The sequence below is a fragment of the Pelodiscus sinensis genome, chromosome 32 (genome assembly GCF_052426305.1).
Source record: "Pelodiscus sinensis isolate ZL-2025 chromosome 32, ASM5242630v1, whole genome shotgun sequence".
In the NCBI taxonomy this organism is placed as follows: domain Eukaryota; kingdom Metazoa; phylum Chordata; order Testudines; family Trionychidae; genus Pelodiscus; species Pelodiscus sinensis.
Genome location: NC_143083.1, coordinates 4,700,264 through 4,716,419, shown reverse-complemented (window position 1 = coordinate 4,716,419; position 16,156 = coordinate 4,700,264). Strand labels below are relative to the sequence as shown.

At 52.6% G+C, this 16,156-nt stretch overlaps 1 protein-coding gene across 1 annotated transcript in view; it reads right to left on the bottom strand.

Annotated features, from left to right (window-relative positions):
* Positions 1-14,959, bottom strand: part of MUC16 (mucin 16, cell surface associated) — a 114,997-nt gene extending 100,038 nt beyond the window's left edge. Inside the window, exons 1-3 of the mRNA XM_089774914.1 lie at positions 14,818-14,959; positions 13,342-13,752; positions 1,072-3,462 (exon numbers count right to left, since the gene is read on the bottom strand). Of these exons, the coding sequence (XP_089631040.1) occupies positions 1,072-3,462; positions 13,342-13,752; positions 14,818-14,959 (2,944 nt within the window). The remainder of the gene's footprint in view (positions 1-1,071; positions 3,463-13,341; positions 13,753-14,817) is intronic.
* Between the last annotated feature and the right edge of the window lie 1,197 nt (positions 14,960-16,156).

The following is a 16,156-nucleotide window of genomic DNA, read 5'->3' as shown; positions in this document are numbered from 1 at the left end:
AGGTCTGTGGCCCACTTGAGGTTGCTTGAGCAGTGCTTGTAGGAAGTGTACTGCTAGGTAATTCTGCTGTCGTTGTCCCTTCTGTTGTACCAGCACTAGGAATTGCTGTACTTTCAGCTGCAGTAGTTGTCTCTGCACGAGAGGCGGATGTTTCTGCGGCGGTAGAGCTGGCTAAAGTTGTGCTTTCAGGTAGCGAAGTTGGAGGTACGGAAACTGTGGTGGTCTCCGCCACTGTACTCAGAGTCGCGCTGGTCGACTTCTCTCTTGGTGATGTGCTCTCTGCGGGAGATGTGGATGTCTCTGACGCAGGAGATGTCTCTGCAGCTGTGCTCCCACTGATGGTGCTGCTAGGCAGAGGAACCGTGGTTGTCAGTTCCACTGGAGCACTCGTCGATGTGACTGTGGTATCCGCTGGGGATGTGGTGTCCGGAAGAGATGTGGTGGTCTCCGGAATGACAGTGGAGGCTGTAGTGGTGCTGTCGGGTAGGGTAGTCGTCAGAAGAGGAATTGTAGTTGTCCTTTCTATTGCAGTAGCACTAGTTATTGCTGTAGTTTCGGCTGTAGAAGTGGTCCCTCCGGGAGAGGTTGATGGTATACCTGTGGTAGAGGTGGCTGCAGCTGTGCTCTCAGACTGTGACGTACTAAGGAGGGAAACCATGGTTGTCTCCTCGGCAGTAGAAGGACTGACAGTCGGTGTAGTCTCAGGGGAGGAAGTGGTCGCCAGTGGAGCTGTGGAGGTCTGTGGCCCACTTGAGGTTGCTTGAGCAGTGCTTGTAGGAAGTGTACTGCTAGGTAATTCTGCTGTCGTTGTCCCTTCTGTTGTACCAGCACTAGGAATTGCTGTACTTTCACCTGCAGTAGTTGTCTCTGCACGAGAGGCGGATGTTTCTGCGGCGGTAGAGCTGGCTAAAGTTGTGCTTTCAGGTAGCGAAGTTGGAGGTACGGAAACTGTGGTGGTCTCCGCCACTGTACTCAGAGTCGCGCTGGTCGACTTCTCTCTTGGTGATGTGCTCTCTGCGGGAGATGTGGATGTCTCTGACGCAGGAGATGTCTCTGCAGCTGTGCTCCCACTGATGGTGCTGCTAGGCAGAGGAACTGTGGTTGTCAGTTCCACTGGAGCACTCGTCGATGTTACTGTGGTATCCACTGGGGACGTGGTGTCCGGAAGAGATGTGGAGGTCTCCGGAATGGAAGTGGAGCCTGTAGTGGTGCTCTCGGGTAGGGTAGTCGTCAGAAGAGGAATTGTAGTTGTCCTTTCTATTGCAGTAGCACTAGTTATTGCTGTAGTTTCGGCTGTAGAAGTGGTCCCTCCGGGAGAGGTTGATGGTATACCTGTGGTAGAGGTGGCTGCAGCTGTGCTCTCAGACTGTGACGTACTAAGGAGGGAAACCATGGTTGTCTCCTCGGCAGTAGAAGGACTGACAGTCGGTGTAGTCTCAGGGGAGGAAGTGGTCGCCAGTGGAGCTGTGGAGGTCTGTGGCCCACTTGAGGTTGCTTGAGCAGTGCTTGTAGGAAGTGTACTGCTAGGTAATTCTGCTGTCGTTGTCCCTTCTGTTGTACCAGCACTAGGAATTGCTGTACTTTCAGCTGCAGTAGTTGTCTCTGCACGAGAGGCGGATGTTTCTGCGGCGGTAGAGCTGGCTAAAGTTGTGCTTTCAGGTAGCGAAGTTGGAGGTACGGAAACTGTGGTGGTCTCCGCCACTGTACTCAGAGTCGCGCTGGTCGACTTCTCTCTTGGTGATGTGCTCTCTGCGGGAGATGTGGATGTCTCTGACGCAGGAGATGTCTCTGCAGCTGTGCTCCCACTGATGGTGCTGCTAGGCAGAGGAACCGTGGTTGTCAGTTCCACTGGAGCACTCGTCGATGTGACTGTGGTATCCGCTGGGGATGTGGTGTCCGGAAGAGATGTGGAGGTCTCCGGAATGGAAGTGGAGGCTGTAGTGGTGCTCTCGGGTAGGGTGGTCGTCAGAAGAGGAATTGTAGTTGTCCTTTCTATTGCAGTAGCACTAGTTATTGCTGTAGTTTCGGCTGTAGAAGTGGTCCCTCCGGGAGAGGTTGATGGTATACCTGTGGTAGAGGTGGCTGCAGCTGTGCTCTCAGACTGTGACGTACTAAGGAGGGAAACCATGGTTGTCTCCTCGGCAGTAGAAGGACTGACAGTCGGTGTAGTCTCAGGGGAGGAAGTGGTCGCCAGTGGAGCTGTGGAGGTCTGTGGCCCACTTGAGGTTGCTTGAGCAGTGCTTGTAGGAAGTGTACTGCTAGGTAATTCTGCTGTCGTTGTCCCTTCTGTTGTACCAGCACTAGGAATTGCTGTACTTTCAGCTGCAGTAGTTGTCTCTGCACGAGAGGCGGATGTTTCTGCGGCGGTAGAGCTGGCTAAAGTTGTGCTTTCAGGTAGCGAAGTTGGAGGTACGGAAACTGTGGTGGTCTCCGCCACTGTACTCAGAGTCGCGCTGGTCGACTTCTCTCTTGGTGATGTGCTCTCTGCGGGAGATGTGGATGTCTCTGACGCAGGAGATGTCTCTGCAGCTGTGCTCCCACTGATGGTGCTGCTAGGCAGAGGAACCGTGGTTGTCAGTTCCACTGGAGCACTCGTCGATGTGACTGTGGTATCCGCTGGGGATGTGGTGTCCGGAAGAGATGTGGTGGTCTCCGGAATGACAGTGGAGGCTGTAGTGGTGCTCTCGGGTAGGGTAGTCGTCAGAAGAGGAATTGTAGTTGTCCTTTCTATTGCAGTAGCACTAGTTATTGCTGTAGTTTCGGCTGTAGAAGTGGTCCCTCCGGGAGAGGTTGATGGTATACCTGTGGTAGAGGTGGCTGCAGCTGTGCTCTCAGACTGTGACGTACTAAGGAGGGAAACCATGGTTGTCTCCTCGGCAGTAGAAGGACTGACAGTCGGTGTAGTCTCAGGGGAGGAAGTGGTCGCCAGTGGAGCTGTGGAGGTCTGTGGCCCACTTGAGGTTGCTTGAGCAGTGCTTGTAGGAAGTGTACTGCTAGGTAATTCTGCTGTCGTTGTCCCTTCTGTTGTACCAGCACTAGGAATTGCTGTACTTTCAGCTGCAGTAGTTGTCTCTGCACGAGAGGCGGATGTTTCTGCGGCGGTAGAGCTGGCTAAAGTTGTGCTTTCAGGTAGCGAAGTTGGAGGTACGGAAACTGTGGTGGTCTCCGCCACTGTACTCAGAGTCGCGCTTGTCGTCTTCTCTCTTGGTGATGTGCTCTCTGCGGGAGATGTGGATGTCTCTGACGCAGGAGATGTCTCTGCAGCTGTGCTCCCACTGATGGTGCTGCTAGGCAGAGGAACCGTGGTTGTCAGTTCCACTGGAGCACTCGTAGATGTTACTGTTGTATCCGCTGAGGACGTGGTCTCCGGAAGAGATGTGGAGGTCTCCGGAATGGAAGTGGAGGCTGTAGTGGTGCTCTCGGGTAGGGTAGTCGTCAGAAGAGGAATTGTAGTTGTCCTTTCTATTGCAGTAGCACTAGTTATTGCTGTAGTTTCGGCTGTAGAAGTGGTCCCTCCGGGAGAGGTTGATGGTATACCTGTGGTAGAGGTGGCTGCAGCTGTGCTCTCAGACTGTGACGTACTAAGGAGGGAAACCATGGTTGTCTCCTCGGCAGTAGAAGGACTGACAGTCGGTGTAGTCTCAGGGGAGGAAGTGGTCGCCAGTGGAGCTGTGGAGGTCTGTGGCCCACTTGAGGTTGCTTGAGCAGTGCTTGTAGGAAGTGTACTGCTAGGTAATTCTGCTGTTGTTGTCCCTTCTGTTGTACCAGCACTAGGAATTGCTGTACTTTCAGCTGCAGTAGTTGTCTCTGCACGAGAGGCGGATGTTTCTGCGGCGGTAGAGCTGGCTAAAGTTGTGCTTTCAGGTAGCGAAGTTGGAGGTACGGAAACTGTGGTGGTCTCCGCCACTGTACTCAGAGTCGCGCTGGTCGACTTCTCTCTTGGTGATGTGCTCTCTGCGGGAGATGTGGATGTCTCTGACGCAGGAGATGTCTCTGCAGCTGTGCTCCCACTGATGGTGCTGCTAGGCAGAGGAACCGTGGTTGTCAGTTCCACTGGAGCACTCGTCGATGTTACTGTGGTATCTGCTGGGGATGTGGTATCCGGAAGAGATGTGGAGGTCTCCGGAATGGAAGTGGAGGCTGTAGTGGTGCTCTCGGGTAGGGTGGTCGTCAGAAGAGGAATTGTAGTTGTCCTTTCTATTGCAGTAGCACTAGTTATTGCTGTAGTTTCGGCTGTAGAAGTGGTCCCTCCGGGAGAGGTTGATGGTATACCTGTGGTAGAGGTGGCTGCAGCTGTGCTCTCAGACTGTGACGTACTAAGGAGGGAAACCATGGTTGTCTCCTCGGCAGTAGAAGGACTGACAGTCGGTGTAGTCTCAGGGGAGGAAGTGGTCGCCAGTGGAGCTGTGGAGGTCTGTGGCCCACTTGAGGTTGCTTGAGCAGTGCTTGTAGGAAGTGTACTGCTAGGTAATTCTGCTGTCGTTGTCCCTTCTGTTGTACCAGCACTAGGAATTGCTGTACTTTCAGCTGCAGTAGTTGTCTCTGCACGAGAGGCGGATGTTTCTGCGGCGGTAGAGCTGGCTAAAGTTGTGCTTTCAGGTAGCGAAGTTGGAGGTACGGAAACTGTGGTGGTCTCCGCCACTGTACTCAGAGTCGCGCTTGTCGTCTTCTCTCTTGGTGATGTGCTCTCTGCGGGAGATGTGGATGTCTCTGACGCAGGAGATGTCTCTGCAGCTGTGCTCCCACTGATGGTGCTGCTAGGCAGAGGAACCGTGGTTGTCAGTTCCACTGGAGCACTCGTCGATGTGACTGTGGTATCTGCTGGGGATGTGGTGTCCGGAAGAGATGTGGTGGTCTCCGGAATGACAGTGGAGGCTGTAGTGGTGCTGTCGGGTAGGGTAGTCGTCAGAAGAGGAATTGTAGTTGTCCTTTCTATTGCAGTAGCACTAGTTATTGCTGTAGTTTCGGCTGTAGAAGTGGTCCCTCCGGGAGAGGTTGATGGTATACCTGTGGTAGAGGTGGCTGCAGCTGTGCTCTCAGACTGTGACGTACTAAGGAGGGAAACCATGGTTGTCTCCTCGGCAGTAGAAGGACTGACAGTCGGTGTAGTCTCAGGGGAGGAAGTGGTCGCCAGTGGAGCTGTGGAGGTCTGTGGCCCACTTGAGGTTGCTTGAGCAGTGCTTGTAGGAAGTGTACTGCTAGGTAATTCTGCTGTCGTTGTCCCTTCTGTTGTACCAGCACTAGGAATTGCTGTACTTTCAGCTGCAGTAGTTGTCTCTGCACGAGAGGCGGATGTTTCTGCGGCGGTAGAGCTGGCTAAAGTTGTGCTTTCAGGTAGCGAAGTTGGAGGTACGGAAACTGTGGTGGTCTCCGCCACTGTACTCAGAGTCGCGCTTGTCGTCTTCTCTCTTGGTGATGTGCTCTCTGCGGGAGATGTGGATGTCCCTGATGCAGGAGATGTCTCTGCAGCTGTGCTCCCACTGATGGTGCTGCTAGGCAGAGGAACCGTGGTTGTCAATTCCACTGGAGCACTCGTAGATGTTACTGTGGTATCCGCTGGGGATGTGGTGTCCGGAAGAGATGTGGAGGTCTCCGGAATGGAAGTGGAGGCTGTAGTGGTGCTGTCGGGTAGGGTAGTCGTCAGAAGAGGAATTGTAGTTGTCCTTTCTATTGCAGTAGCACTAGTTATTGCTGTAGTTTCGGCTGTAGAAGTGGTCCCTCCGGGAGAGGTTGATGGTATACCTGTGGTAGAGGTGGCTGCAGCTGTGCTCTCAGACTGTGACGTACTAAGGAGGGAAACCATGGTTGTCTCCTCGGCAGTAGAAGGACTGACAGTCGGTGTAGTCTCAGGGGAGGAAGTGGTCGCCAGTGGAGCTGTGGAGGTCTGTGGCCCACTTGAGGTTGCTTGAGCAGTGCTTGTAGGAAGTGTACTGCTAGGTAATTCTGCTGTCGTTGTCCCTTCTGTTGTACCAGCACTAGGAATTGCTGTACTTTCAGCTGCAGTAGTTGTCTCTGCACGAGAGGCGGATGTTTCTGCGGCGGTAGAGCTGGCTAAAGTTGTGCTTTCAGGTAGCGAAGTTGGAGGTACGGAAACTGTGGTGGTCTCCGCCACTGTACTCAGAGTCGCGCTTGTCGTCTTCTCTCTTAGTGATGTGCTCTCTGCGGGAGATGTGGATGTCTCTGACGCAGGAGATGTCTCTGCAGCTGTGCTCCCACTGATGGTGCTGCTAGGCAGAGGAACCGTGGTTGTCAGTTCCACTGGAGCACTCGTCGATGTCACTGTGGTATCCGCTGGGGATGTGGTGTCCGGAATAGATGTGGTGGTCGCTGGAATGAAATTGGAGGCTGTAGTGGTGCTGTCGGGTAGGGTAGTCGTCAGAAGAGGAATTGTAGTTGTCCTTTCTATTGCAGTAGCACTAGTTATTGCTGTAGTTTCGGCTGTAGAAGTGGTCCCTCCGGGAGAGGTTGATGGTATACCTGTGGTAGAGGTGGCTGCAGCTGTGCTCTCAGACTGTGACGTACTAAGGAGGGAAACCATGGTTGTCTCCTCGGCAGTAGAAGGACTGACAGTCGGTGTAGTCTCAGGGGAGGAAGTGGTCGCCAGTGGAGCTGTGGAGGTCTGTGGCCCACTTGAGGTTGCTTGAGCAGTGCTTGTAGGAAGTGTACTGCTAGGTAATTCTGCTGTTGTTGTCCCTTCTGTTGTACCAGCACTAGGAATTGCTGTACTTTCAGCTGCAGTAGTTGTCTCTGCACGAGAGGCGGATGTTTCTGCGGCGGTAGAGCTGGCTAAAGTTGTGCTTTCAGGTAGCGAAGTTGGAGGTACGGAAACTGTGGTGGTCTCCGCCACTGTACTCAGAGTCGCGCTGGTCGACTTCTCTCTTGGTGATGTGCTCTCTGCGGGAGATGTGGATGTCTCTGACGCAGGAGATGTCTCTGCAGCTGTGCTCCCACTGATGGTGCTGCTAGGCAGAGGAACCGTGGTTGTCAGTTCCACTGGAGCACTCGTCGATGTTACTGTGGTATCTGCTGGGGATGTGGTATCCGGAAGAGATGTGGAGGTCTCCGGAATGGAAGTGGAGGCTGTAGTGGTGCTCTCGGGTAGGGTGGTCGTCAGAAGAGGAATTGTAGTTGTCCTTTCTATTGCAGTAGCACTAGTTATTGCTGTAGTTTCGGCTGTAGAAGTGGTCCCTCCGGGAGAGGTTGATGGTATACCTGTGGTAGAGGTGGCTGCAGCTGTGCTCTCAGACTGTGACGTACTAAGGAGGGAAACCATGGTTGTCTCCTCGGCAGTAGAAGGACTGACAGTCGGTGTAGTCTCAGGGGAGGAAGTGGTCGCCAGTGGAGCTGTGGAGGTCTGTGGCCCACTTGAGGTTGCTTGAGCAGTGCTTGTAGGAAGTGTACTGCTAGGTAATTCTGCTGTCGTTGTCCCTTCTGTTGTACCAGCACTAGGAATTGCTGTACTTTCAGCTGCAGTAGTTGTCTCTGCACGAGAGGCGGATGTTTCTGCGGCAGTAGAGCTGGCTAAAGGTGTGCTTTCAGGTAGCGAAGTTGGAGGTACGGAAACTGTGGTGGTCTCCGCCACTGTACTCAGAGTCGCGCTTGTCGTCTTCTCTCTTGGTGATGTGCTCTCTGCGGGAGATGTGGATGTCCCTGACGCAGGAGATGTCTCTGCAGCTGTGCTCCCACTGATGGTGCTGCTAGGCAGAGGAACCGTGGTTGTCAATTCCACTGGAGCACTCGTCGATGTCACTGTGGTATCCACTGGGGATGTGGTGTCCGGAATAGATGTGGTGGTCGCTGGAATGAAATTGGAGGCTGTAGTGGTGCTGTCGGGTAGGGTAGTCGTCAGAAGAGGAATTGTAGTTGTCCTTTCTATTGCAGTAGCACTAGTTATTGCTGTAGTTTCGGCTGTAGAAGTGGTCCCTCCGGGAGAGGTTGATGGTATACCTGTGGTAGAGGTGGCTGCAGCTGTGCTCTCAGACTGTGACGTACTAAGGAGGGAAACCATGGTTGTCTCCTCGGCAGTAGAAGGACTGACAGTCGGTGTAGTCTCAGGGGAGGAAGTGGTCGCCAGTGGAGCTGTGGAGGTCTGTGGCCCACTTGAGGTTGCTTGAGCAGTGCTTGTAGGAAGTGTACTGCTAGGTAATTCTGCTGTCGTTGTCCCTTCTGTTGTACCAGCACTAGGAATTGCTGTACTTTCAGCTGCAGTAGTTGTCTCTGCACGAGAGGCGGATGTTTCTGCGGCGGTAGAGCTGGCTAAAGTTGTGCTTTCAGGTAGCGAAGTTGGAGGTACGGAAACTGTGGTGGTCTCCGCCACTGTACTCAGAGTCGCGCTTGTCGTCTTCTCTCTTAGTGATGTGCTCTCTGCGGGAGATGTGGATGTCTCTGACGCAGGAGATGTCTCTGCAGCTGTGCTCCCACTGATGGTGCTGCTAGGCAGAGGAACCGTGGTTGTCAGTTCCACTGGAGCACTCGTCGATGTCACTGTGGTATCCGCTGGGGATGTGGTGTCCGGAATAGATGTGGTGGTCGCTGGAATGAAATTGGAGGCTGTAGTGGTGCTGTCGGGTAGGGTAGTCGTCAGAAGAGGAATTGTAGTTGTCCTTTCTATTGCAGTAGCACTAGTTATTGCTGTAGTTTCGGCTGTAGAAGTGGTCCCTCCGGGAGAGGTTGATGGTATACCTGTGGTAGAGGTGGCTGCAGCTGTGCTCTCAGACTGTGACGTACTAAGGAGGGAAACCATGGCTGTCTCCTCGGCAGTAGAAGGACTGACAGTCGGTGTAGTCTCAGGGGAGGAAGTGGTCGCCAGTGGAGCTGTGGAGGTCTGTGGCCCACTTGAGGTTGCTTGAGCAGTGCTTGTAGGAAGTGTACTGCTAGGTAATTCTGCTGTCGTTGTCCCTTCTGTTGTACCAGCACTAGGAATTGCTGTACTTTCAGCTGCAGTAGTTGTCTCTGCACGAGAGGCGGATGTTTCTGCGGCGGTAGAGCTGGCTAAAGTTGTGCTTTCAGGTAGCGAAGTTGGAGGTACGGAAACTGTGGTGGTCTCCGCCACTGTACTCAGAGTCGCGCTGGTCGACTTCTCTCTTGGTGATGTGCTCTCTGCGGGAGATGTGGATGTCTCTGACGCAGGAGATGTCTCTGCAGCTGTGCTCCCACTGATGGTGCTGCTAGGCAGAGGAACCGTGGTTGTCAGTTCCACTGGAGCACTCGTCGATGTTACTGTGGTATCTGCTGGGGATGTGGTATCCGGAAGAGATGTGGAGGTCTCCGGAATGGAAGTGGAGGCTGTAGTGGTGCTCTCGGGTAGGGTGGTCGTCAGAAGAGGAATTGTAGTTGTCCTTTCTATTGCAGTAGCACTAGTTATTGCTGTAGTTTCGGCTGTAGAAGTGGTCCCTCCGGGAGAGGTTGATGGTATACCTGTGGTAGAGGTGGCTGCAGCTGTGCTCTCAGACTGTGACGTACTAAGGAGGGAAACCATGGTTGTCTCCTCGGCAGTAGAAGGACTGACAGTCGGTGTAGTCTCAGGGGAGGAAGTGGTCGCCAGTGGAGCTGTGGAGGTCTGTGGCCCACTTGAGGTTGCTTGAGCAGTGCTTGTAGGAAGTGTACTGCTAGGTAATTCTGCTGTCGTTGTCCCTTCTGTTGTACCAGCACTAGGAATTGCTGTACTTTCAGCTGCAGTAGTTGTCTCTGCACGAGAGGCGGATGTTTCTGCGGCGGTAGAGCTGGCTAAAGTTGTGCTTTCAGGTAGCGAAGTTGGAGGTACGGAAACTGTGGTGGTCTCCGCCACTGTACTCAGAGTCGCGCTTGTCGTCTTCTCTCTTGGTGATGTGCTCTCTGCGGGATATGTGGATGTCTCTGACGCAGGAGATGTCTCTGCAGCTGTGCTCCCACTGATGGTGCTGCTAGGCAGAGGAACCGTGGTAGTCAGTTCCACTGGAGCACTCGTCGATGTTATTGTAGTATCCGCTGGGGATGTGGTGTCCGGAAGAGATGTGGAGGTCTCCGGAATGGAAGTGGAGGCTGTAGTGGTGCTCTCGGGTAGGGTGGTCGTCAGAAGAGGAATTGTAGTTGTCCTTTCTATTGCAGTAGCACTAGTTATTGCTGTAGTTTCGGCTGTAGAAGTGGTCCCTCCGGGAGAGGTTGATGGTATACCTGTGGTAGAGGTGGCTGCAGCTGTGCTCTCAGACTGTGACGTACTAAGGAGGGAAACCATGGTTGTCTCCTCGGCAGTAGAAGGACTGACAGTCGGTGTAGTCTCAGGGGAGGAAGTGGTCGCCAGTGGAGCTGTGGAGGTCTGTGGCCCACTTGAGGTTGCTTGAGCAGTGCTTGTAGGAAGTGTACTGCCAGGTAATTCTGCTGTCGTTGTCCCTTCTGTTGTACCAGCACTAGGAATTGCTGTACTTTCAGCTGCAGTAGTTGTCTCTGCACGAGAGGCGGATGTTTCTGCGGTGATAGAGCTGGCTAAAGCTGTGCTTTCAGGTAGCGAAGTTGGAGCTACGGAAACTGTGGTGGTCTCCGCCACTGTACTCAGAGTCGCGCTGGTCGACATCTCTCCTGGTGATGTGCTCTCTGCGGGAGATGTGGATGTCTCTGACGCAGGAGATGTCTCCGCAGCTGTGCTCCCACTGATGGTGCTGCTAGGCAGAGGAACCGTGGTTGTCAGTTCCACTGGAGCACTCGTCGATGTAACTGTGGTATCCGCTTGGGATGTGGTGTCCGGAAGAGATGTGATGGTCTCCAGAATGACAGTGGAGGCTGTAGTGGTGCTCTCGGGTAGGGTAGTCGTCAGAAGAGGAATTGTAGTTGTCCTTTCTATTGCAGTAGCACTAGTTATTGCTGTAGTTTCGGCTGTAGAAGTGGTCCCTCCGGGAGAGGTTGATGGTATACCTGTGGTAGAGGTGGCTGCAGCTGTGCTCTCAGACTGTGACGTACTAAGGAGGGAAACCATGGTTGTCTCCTCGGCAGTAGAAGGACTGACAGTCGGTGTAGTCTCAGGGGAGGAAGTGGTCGCCAGTGGAGCTGTGGAGGTCTGTGGCCCACTTGAGGTTGCTTGAGCAGTGCTTGTAGGAAGTGTACTGCTAGGTAATTCTGCTGTCGTTGTCCCTTCTGTCGTACCAGCACTAGGAATTGCTGTACTTTCAGCTGCAGTAGTTGTCTCTGCACGAGAGGCGGATGTTTCTGCGGCGATAGAGCTGGCTAAAGCTGTGCTTTCAGGTAGCGAAGTTGGAGCTACGGAAACTGTGGTGGTCTCCGCCACTGTACTCAGAGTCGCGCTGGTCGACATCTCTCCTGGTGATGTGCTCTCTGCGGGAGATGGGGATGTCCCTGATGCAGGAGATGTCTCTGCAGCTGTGCTCCCACTGATGGTGCTGCTAGGCAGAGGAACCGTGGTTGTCAGTTCCACTGGAGCACTCGTCGATGTTACTGTGGTATCTGCTGGGGATGTGGTGTCCGAAAAAGATGTGGAGGTCTCCGGAATGGAAGTGGAGGCTGTAGTGGTGCTCTCGGGTAGGGTGGTCGTCAGAAGAGGAATTGTAGTTGTCCTTTCTATTGCAGTAGCACTAGTTATTGCTGTAGTTTCGGCTGTAGAAGTGGTCCCTCCGGGAGAGGTTGATGGTATACCTGTGGTAGAGGTGGCTGCAGCTGTGCTCTCAGACTGTGACGTACTAAGGAGGGAAACCATGGTTGTCTCCTCGGCAGTAGAAGGACTGACAGTCGGTGTAGTCTCAGGGGAGGAAGTGGTCGCCAGTGGAGCTGTGGAGGTCTGTGGCCCACTTGAGGTTGCTTGAGCAGTGCTTGTAGGAAGTGTACTGCTAGGTAATTCTGCTGTCGTTGTCCCTTCTGTTGTACCAGGACTAGGAATTGCTGTACTTTCAGCTGCAGTAGTTGTCTCTGCACGAGAGGCGGATGTTTCTGCGGCGATAGAGCTGGCTAAAGCTGTGCTTTCAGGTAGCGAAGTTGGAGCTACGGAAACTGTGGTGGTCTCCGCCACTGTACTCAGAGTCGCGCTGGTCGACATCTCTCCTGGTGATGTGCTCTCTGCGGGAGATGGGGATGTCCCTGACGCAGGAGATGTCTCTGCAGCTGTGCTCCCACTGATGGTGCTGCTAGGCAGAGGAACCGTGGTTGTCAGTTCCACTGGAGCACTCGTAGATGTTACTGTGGTATCCACTGGGGATGTGGTGTCCGGAAGAGATGTGGAGGTCTCCGGAATGGAAGCGGAGGCTGTAGTGGTATTCTCGGATAGGGTAGTCGTCGGAAGAGTAATTGTAGTTGTCCTTTCTATTGCAGTAGCACTAGTTATTGCTGTAGTTTCGGCTGTAGAAGTGGTCCCTCCGGGAGAGGTTGATGGTATACCTGTGGTAGAGGTGGCTGCAGCTGTGCTCTCAGACTGCGACGTACTAAGGAGGGAAACCATGGTTGTCTCCTCGGCAGTAGAAGGACTGACAGTCGGTGTAGTCTCTGGGGAGGAAGTGGTCGCCAGTGGAGCTGTGGAGGTCTGTGGCCCACTTGAGGTTGCTTGAGCAGTGCTTGTAGGAAGTGTACTGCTAGGTAATTCTGCTGTCGTTGTCCCTTCTGTTGTACCAGCACTAGGAATTGCTGTACTTTCAGCTGCAGTAGTTGTCTCTGCACGAGAGGTGGATGTTTCTGCGGCGATAGAGCTGGCTAAAGCTGTGCTTTCAGGTAGCGAAGTTGGAGCTACGGAAACTGTGGTGGTCTCCGCCACTGTACTCAGAGTCGCGCTGGTCGACATCTCTCCTGGTGATGTGCTCTCTGCGGGAGATGGGGATGTCCCTGATGCAGGAGATGTCTCTGCAGCTGTGCTCCCACTGATGGTGCTGCTAGGCAGAGGAACCGTGGTTGTCAGTTCCACTGGAGCACTCGTCGATGTTACTGTGGTATCCGCTGGGGATGTGGTGTCCGGAAAAGATGTGGAGGTCTCCGGAATGGAAGTGGAGGCTGTAGTGGTGCTCTCGGGTAGGGTGGTCGTCAGAAGAGGAATTGTAGTTGTCCTTTCTATTGCAGTAGCACTAGTTATTGCTGTAGTTTCGGCTGTAGAAGTGGTCCCTCCGGGAGAGGTTGATGGTATACCTGTTGTAGAGGTGGCTGCAGCTGTGCTCTCAGACTGTGACGTACTAAGGAGGGAAACCATGGTTGTCTCCTCGGCAGTAGAAGGACTGACAGTCGGTGTAGTCTCAGGGGAGGAAGTGGTCGCCAGTGGAGCTGTGGAGGTCTGTGGCCCACTTGAGGTTGCTTGAGCAGTGCTTGTAGGAAGTGTACTGCTAGGTAATTCTGCTGTCGTTGTCCCTTCTGTTGTACCAGGACTAGGAATTGCTGTACTTTCAGCTGCAGTAGTTGTCTCTGCACGAGAGGCGGATGTTTCTGCGGCGATAGAGCTGGCTAAAGCTGTGCTTTCAGGTAGCGAAGTTGGAGCTACGGAAACTGTGGTGGTCTCCGCCACTGTACTCAGAGTCGCGCTGGTCGACATCTCTCCTGGTGATGTGCTCTCTGCGGGAGATGGGGATGTCCCTGACGCAGGAGATGTCTCTGCAGCTGTGCTCCCACTGATGGTGCTGCTAGGCAGAGGAACCGTGGTTGTCAGTTCCACTGGAGCACTCTTCGATGCTACTGTGGTATCCGCTGGGGACGTGGTGTCCGGAAGAGATGTGGAGGTCTCCGGAATGGAAGTGGAGGCTGTAGTGGTGCTCTCGGGTAGGGTGGTCGTCAGAAGAGGAATTGTAGTTGTCCTTTCTATTGCAGTAGCACTAGTTATTGCTGTAGTTTCGGCTGTAGAAGTGGTCCCTCCGGGAGAGGTTGATGGTATACCTGTGGTAGAGGTGGCTGCAGCTGTGCTCTCAGACTGTGACGTACTAAGGAGGGAAACCATGGTTGTCTCCTCGGCAGTAGAAGGACTGACAGTCGGTGTAGTCTCAGGGGAGGAAGTGGTCGCCAGTGGAGCTGTGGAGGTCTGTGGCCCACTTGAGGTTGCTTGAGCAGTGCTTGTAGGAAGTGTACTGCTAGGTAATTCTGCTGTCGTTGTCCCTTCTGTTGTACCAGCACTAGGAATTGCTGTACTTTCAGCTGCAGTAGTTGTCTCTGCACGAGAGGCGGATGTTTCTGCGGCGGTAGAGCTGGCTAAAGTTGTGCTTTCAGGTAGCGAAGCTGGAGGTATGGAAACTGTGGTGGTCTCCGCCACTGTACTCAGAGTCGCGCTTGTCATCTTCTCTCTTGGTGATGTGCTCTCTGCGGGAGATGTGGATGTCCCTGACGCAGGAGATGTCTCTGCAGCTGTGCTCCCACTGATGGTGCTGCTAGGCAGAGGAACCGTGGTTGTCAGTTCGACTGGAGCACTGGTAGATGTTGCTGTGGTATCCGCTGGGGATGTGGTGTCCGGAAGAGATGTGGAGGTCTCCGGAATGGAAGTGGAGCCTGTAGTGGTGCTGTCGGGTAGGGTAGTCGTCAGAAGAGGAATTGTAGTTGTCCTTTCTATTGCAGTAGCACTAGTTATTGCTGTAGTTTCGGCTCTAGAAGTGGTCCCTCCGGGAGAGGTTGATGGTATACCTGTGGTAGAGGTGGCTGCAGCTGTGCTCTCAGACTGCGACGTACTAAGGAGGGAAACCATGGTTGTCTCCTCGGCAGTAGAAGGACTGACAGTCGGTGTAGTCTCAGGGGAGGAAGTGGTCGCCAGTGGAGCTGTGGAGGTCTGTGGCCCACTTGAGGTTGCTTGAGCAGTGCTTGTAGGAAGTGTACTGCTAGGTAATTCTGCTGTCGTTGTCCCTTCTGTTGTACCAGCACTAGGAATTGCTGTACTTTCACCTGCAGTAGTTGTCTCTGCACGAGAGGCGGATGTTTCTGCGGCGGTAGAGCTGGCTAAAGCTGTGCTTTCAGGTGGCGAAGTTGGAGCTACGGAAACTGTGGTGGTCTCCGCCACTGTACTCAGAGTCGCGCTGGTCGACATCTCTCCTGGTGATGTGCTCTCTGCGGGAGATGTGGATGTCCCTGACGCAGGAGATGTCTCTGCAGCTGTGCTCCCACTGATGGTGCTGCTAGGCAGAGGAACCGTGGTTGTCAGTTCCACTGGAGTAGTAGTTCTTGTTACTGTACTCCCTAGAAGAAGGAGAAGAATATCAAAATATGGGGACTAAATAAGCTCTCAATAGACTTTATTCTCTTTATGTAGTGGGAAAAGATATTCAAGTGATTGAAAAGACATGCTTGTAATTTGATTTTAAATCGTTTTTGTACAAAAATAAAGTAAAATATTTCTATTTAAATTTTTAATTCAGGAAATAGACGGTTTTTATTTTTTTAATGCATAAATATGAGTAAACTTTTCTTCTTTCTATAGGTCCATGGGATTTTCTGCGTAACAAACAATAATAGAGAGAATTGAAAGTAGGAATGTGGAGGATCTTACTGCTATAAAAAGCTAGTTAAGAAAGGTGGGTACTTTGAGTGTATGGGACACTGTATGAAATGTTTGCTTTTTACCAGAATTGTCTGTTTTCCAGGATGTGCCTGTAATAAAAAAATGTTAGTTAATGCAAAGTTTTTTTATAGCTCATTGGTGTCTGGGATTACCACAATGATAAGAGACAGTGATTTCCACCAGTTTATAAAGGCTAGGTATTATGAATTATGATTAATTCCACTATCATTATTTATTATGTGTCTCTGTTATATAGGTTCTAGTCAAGATGATGGCTTGGTTGCTATAGATCACACTCACAGAGATAGGTATGAATCGAGGTTTAAGCGTATTGGAAGAAATTGCTCATCCCTACACTCTCATTGGTAAGGGCACTACATTGCTTAAGTGGCACATTAAGTCTCTCATGAGTCCTTCAGATAGTGACACCTAGACTTTAATTTAGGATGAGGATCTGTTTAGCAATTGTGTTTGTTTTATGGAGAAGTTATCTAATCACCCAGCACCTGTTCACTCAATTCCCCGTTCTGTTCCCCTCCCCTCTCAGAAGTGTTATGATCACATCTCTAGATGACAACAGTGACATTTGCAAAGGGTGACCATGAGTTTCACTCCTCCCTCTTGCATGACTGCTTCACTTCACTTCCCCCTTTATTGTTTGCATTATGACAGTAGTTCAAAATGCAAAGAGAGAGGTGTCACCTCAAATATTTGTGCCTGGCATCA